This window comes from Triticum aestivum, chromosome 2B (assembly GCF_018294505.1).
Source record: "Triticum aestivum cultivar Chinese Spring chromosome 2B, IWGSC CS RefSeq v2.1, whole genome shotgun sequence".
NCBI lineage: Eukaryota > Viridiplantae > Streptophyta > Magnoliopsida > Poales > Poaceae > Triticum > Triticum aestivum.
The window spans coordinates 16,027,263-16,032,351 of NC_057798.1; the positions used below are offsets into that span (position 1 = coordinate 16,027,263).

General features: G+C 43.0%; 1 protein-coding gene across 1 annotated transcript; it reads right to left on the reverse strand.

Annotated features, from left to right (window-relative positions):
- Positions 1–226: 226 nt before the first annotated feature.
- LOC123043137 (formamidopyrimidine-DNA glycosylase) lies at positions 227–4,532 on the reverse strand. Its single transcript, XM_044465492.1, has 10 exons — positions 4,228–4,532; positions 3,820–3,871; positions 3,011–3,074; positions 2,911–2,979; positions 2,689–2,814; positions 2,278–2,328; positions 1,703–1,780; positions 1,063–1,165; positions 930–964; positions 227–825 (listed from the first exon to the last, which is right to left on the reverse strand). The coding sequence occupies exons 1-10, from the start codon at positions 4,454–4,456 to the stop codon at positions 385–387; spliced, it is 1,248 nt and encodes a 415-aa protein (XP_044321427.1). The 5' UTR covers positions 4,457–4,532; the 3' UTR covers positions 227–384.
- Between the last annotated feature and the right edge of the window lie 557 nt (positions 4,533–5,089).

The following is a 5,089-nucleotide window of genomic DNA, read 5'->3' on the forward strand; positions in this document are numbered from 1 at the left end:
ATGCTCAATTAGGACCCGACCAAACCAAGGTTTTTAATAGAAAAAAACCCGGGCAAACTGAGTGAACCAGGGAAACAAAAAACCAGGCGAACCAGGGCCCTTTTTTTTCTTAAGCGAGCGAGTTTTTTTTTAAGGTACACCTGTAATTTTATTTAAGAAAGACCAAGCGAACCCAGGCTTTGGTTTGTTCATTTATGTTGAGAGGTAAAAATCGGAGATGGAGACGAAGACGAAGAGAGTTTTCGGGTTCTATTTCAGACCAAATCTTGTTCAGTTACAACTCCCAGCTAAACAGCTACCACGCACATGGGCCGTCTACTAGCACCAGTTTCTACACTGCAAAGCAAAGGGCCAGACAAGGTGGAAATCCCTCCCTAGATCGGCTCACCGCTTCTTCCTCTGCGGCCTCTTTGCCGCAACCACAGTCTCTTCCTTGTCTGGCGAGCCTTCATCGTCAACGTCTGAAGAACGGCCTTCTTTCTTTGATGGGCCCTTTGCTGGTCGCCTCCTCCCCCTATTGGCGGGATTCGACTCTTCATCTTCGTCTCCGCCCTCCTCGTGATCATCAGCACGAGTATTACCCACTTTCTTCGGTCGGGCCTTCGCCCCCTTGGCTCTTCGCTTTGCTGGTTCATCATCTTCTTCCTCTTCATCGACAGCCATCTTCTGTGCCGCCTTCCCCCCTTCCTTCGGAGCAGCCTTCTGGCCTTTCTTGGATGTTTTGCCCACATTTTCCTCTGCATTGTCTCTGCCTTTCTTTGACCTGTTTGCTGCCGCAGCATCAGCCCCATCCAGCATCTGCAGCTCTGGAACGTACGCCGACGTCTGAACAAACAACACCATGAGTCAGAAAAGAACACAGCAAGTCTGAAAAAAACATAGCACGCAAAATGAAAGCCATAGTACAGTGAGCTCAGTCTGAAGCTTACCCTGCCGCCTACTGTAACAAAGTCGATTTTCTTCCCTGCATGCAGCAAATGCAACACTCAATACTGATAGACAACTAGGACGTGCTGTATGCACCAGAAAAGAATAGAGAAGAGGAAGAGTAAATTATCGGACCATCCACAAAGGCCTTGCCGGGCTTCTTCTCCCTAGAATGGAATATCCAGTTCTCTGGAAATTCGTTGCTATCAGCACCAACTTCGACAGACTTTTCAATCACCTATTGAGAATTGCCAAAGTCAGGCAAATAATGTGATTACCATGTACAAAATTGTCACCATAATATCATGCACAAGGAGAGGTAAAGATAACTGCAAGCCATGCTAGAAATGTCACTAGTTTTCTTTCACGGGGATCAAGTATTGTACAGGCAAATAAAGCAGACTCCTACAGTTTTAATTCAACCCAAGCCTCTGTGCAAGCACATGCACAAGCATAACAAAGTAAGTGGCAGAAAATATTACCAAGTCACTCGAATTTTCTGAAATTTGTTTGATGTCAGTATGTGATTAGTGTATATAGTACATAAAAAGGTTACTCTTGCATGCTAACTGCTTTACAGGACAAGAAACAAACATCCAAATTTTACTATTTTGTATAACCTTATTTTTTGGGAAAATTTATAAAAATTACTGTGGGAAGAGCTTCCTACAGTTTTGGGTGAAAAAAAATGTCTTTCACTATTTTGCAGCTGAAATCCATTTCCAGAAAAGGTCAAAGGTCAACACCGCAGGCCAACCGCAGTTCACGGACTAACCTCTTTGATGCACCGATGGAGTGCCTTGCACTTCTCCTTGGATATCTTCGATGAAGTTTGCATAGGATGGATCCTTGCCTATACCCAGATCAAGCAAAAGGTGAAACTTCAAGATTTACACAAAAATGGTACCACAGTAATAGCACGTCAGTTTTGCAAAACTGCAGATGCCCAAACTTATGAGCACAGGTGCACGGGATAGGTGGACGAAGATAGCAATTGGAATCAGTGTTAAGGCGAAGGGGATAACAAGGCTTGACCTTGTCCCTTGCTATGTTGCTAGAGGGCATGCTCAAGTTTGGGTCAATTTTCTATAGTACTTCTTGATGATCACTAATACAAATTAGCCTTTCTTTACGGAGTAGAGAGTCCATGTGACATATGGCTATTTTGCCCAAGAGACACATTATACCTATCATTAGACAAATATGATTGATCTTTATAACAAACCACCTCATTAGAGTAGAACTATGATACATTCTGTGCAGTAGGCATTAATACAGAGGATAGAAAAACTAAAAAGACTAATGCCTCTTATAATTTTATCTAGTAATAGCAATGTCAGGGAAACAGACCTGATAAAGCACCTCATCTGCCATCCAGTTGCCGATTCCTGAAATAAAGCTCTGCAAAGATGATTCAACAAAAGGGGGTTTAAGAATTGGCATAATTAAAAGGTTTTTGTGCTAAACATTATCTTGACAATAAGAATGAAAGGGACGGTTGTGTGTGGCTGTGTGCTACTGAGGCAACTACATGATCATCTTAAACCACAGTCTATAAATTAACTGGTAAAAAATGTTAACCAGTGCTTGAGGTTTAGAAATATTTGGAAATGAAGCCAAGAAATTTCTTTAGTTGTTTGACAACACTTCGTTATAAGCTCACAATCAAGTTTTGAATTTATATATATCTGAATATAATATGGATAACTCCTTCTGATTCAGACAAGCAGTTTGAGCAGAGTATGGAGCTTAAGATTATACCTGATCAAGCAAAAGGGATTTTATTGGCGCATTCTTTCTACCAAAAGATTGTACAAAATCATCAAGCTGCATTGGTTCGCATAGGGCATCTGGTCCAAGTTCAGAAATTGGAGGAACAGCTTCTGGCTATTAAGCAGAGACAGAATAACAAAAACAAATTACAAAATATTACCACATATTGAGAGAACAAATTTTGTTTTCAAGGAATCACAAGAATATTACGTTGTCAAGCAATCGTATTTTTGCAAAACGCCTCTTATCAGTGAAGGAGAACTCCAAGCCATCATCCAACTGTAATAAGTTGAGAAGAGCAAGATGAAACATAGCAAAGATATTCGAAAAAGTAATAAGTTGAAGGCCATTCCTCAGTTGGGCTCACTGCAGACCTAAATTAAATGCCACAAGAATGAAGGATCAAAATTATTTCAGTTCACTGAAGCCACTGGGTCAAGTTTTAGCAACACTAGAATGATGAGCTAAAGACACGGCAAATATTTATGCAAAGAGTAGAAGTCTAGTCCAGAATGCCTGATCACACCTTCAAATTCTAAACGGCTTTGCTGTACCTATGTCAACACAGAGGACCCCAAATCATCACGCTTATTGTTTAGCATAGTTTTTTTTTTCTTTAACACGATGGAATCAGCATCTGGTTTAACCAACCCAAACAATGCACTATGCAATTATTTTAAAAGCAATCTTACAAAGTCCTCAAATGTCTGAAATTGGAGGTAACACCTTTTACCGTCAGTGTTAGAACATCTAACAAACTATCAGAATTTCTATAACAGACGCGAGCATTCGTCAATCATACATTCATACTATAGCATAAGGTTCTGCTGGTGGTGTCCAGATTTTCTGGTGTGCACTAATGGTATAACATATCACAGTACGCAGAGCATCAGGTGGTAATGGCATCGAACATTACAATGCTAACTGAATATACCTGATAATGTAGCAGTGCATGGAAAAAAGACCTAGCTAAGTACACGGTCAATATACTAGAATGGCAAAAAACCATGATATTTCTAAACCATATAGCTGTCTCTCCTTTTTGAGAGATGGTAGCAGCTTTTAACAGTAGGTAAGGCTAAAACAAGCGCCAACTAAAAATAAATAAAAAGATGGAACCTTTTATATTTGCGCAGCTCCACACCCTTGATATAAATAGCCCCAGCCATTCCTGTGACAAAGATTAACATTTAGGCGCTTTATGTATAACTGGAACTTTAGAAAAAGACTGCAGTAGAGGCCTCTCCAGAACAAAAAGTACATACATGATACATGCCCCCACTACTGTTCATGAATCTGAAACCATATAACCCTAGATGTGTAGAAAACCCTAACGAAATGCTTGGTCACAATCATACAAGAACGAAACATGGCAGGGCAAACAAAATGCCCAGTCTAAAAGGACAATGCCGTTCTTGAAAAATAAAAGTAAAAAAAAAATTCATTGCAGAAAGGGAGGAGAGAGAAACGGAATGGGAGCGGATTGAATCAATGTGGTGGGGGTGTGGATCGGAGACGGAGACGGACCGAACTGGAAGGAGGGGGACGGCGGCGAATCCAGCAGGAGCCATAGGTTCTTGCCCTTGCGGCGCGCGGCGGCGATGGTCCTCCCGACCAGCGCCGCCTCCAGCCGCGACGGGGCGACGCCGTCGATGACCTTGGTGTCCTCCGCGGCGGAGCACCGCACGATCCGCTTCCCGACGCAGTGCTCCTCCAGCGCCAGCCGCGCCGCCTCCACCTCCGGCAGCTCCGGCATCTCTCTCTCCGCCTCTCCCCCGCTGGCCACTACCACTCCAGTTTTCTTTTAGGGGTTCTTTTTTTCCTTTTACACGAATCCTTTCGCTGGGTGGCCCACCTCTCTTCTAAAAGCAATTTTAGCAGATCCCCTAGAGACGGTTAGAGAAGTATAAGAGCATCTCCAGCCGTTCGGCCCACTAGGGCGCATAAAAATCGCCCTTTTGGGCGAGCCGGTGACTAGTTGGGCGCTGGAGCCGGTTTTGCGCCCAGTCTTCGCCCCAGCTCGCCCCTAGCCGCCGATTTTGGTCCACTTTTGAACCCCCATTTCGGCAAGAAAGGCCCATATGGGCGAGAATAGGTCCACATTTGGCATGGTTCGCCGTGGCTCGACGTTCAATTATGAACATATTTTTTTTTCAAATATTTCATCACAGAAAATTCAAATACTTCACCAAAATAGTACAACAACAAATAGTTCAATACAAAATATATAGTTCAACAAATAAAAAAAATCAAATTTCATGACACGTCGTGCCCGGTGTCGCCCTTGAGCCTCCATAAGTGCTCTATCAGATCTTGCTGCAATTGATGATGCACCTGTGGGTCTCGGATCTCCTGATGCATACCGAGGTAGGCAGTCCAGGTTGCCGGT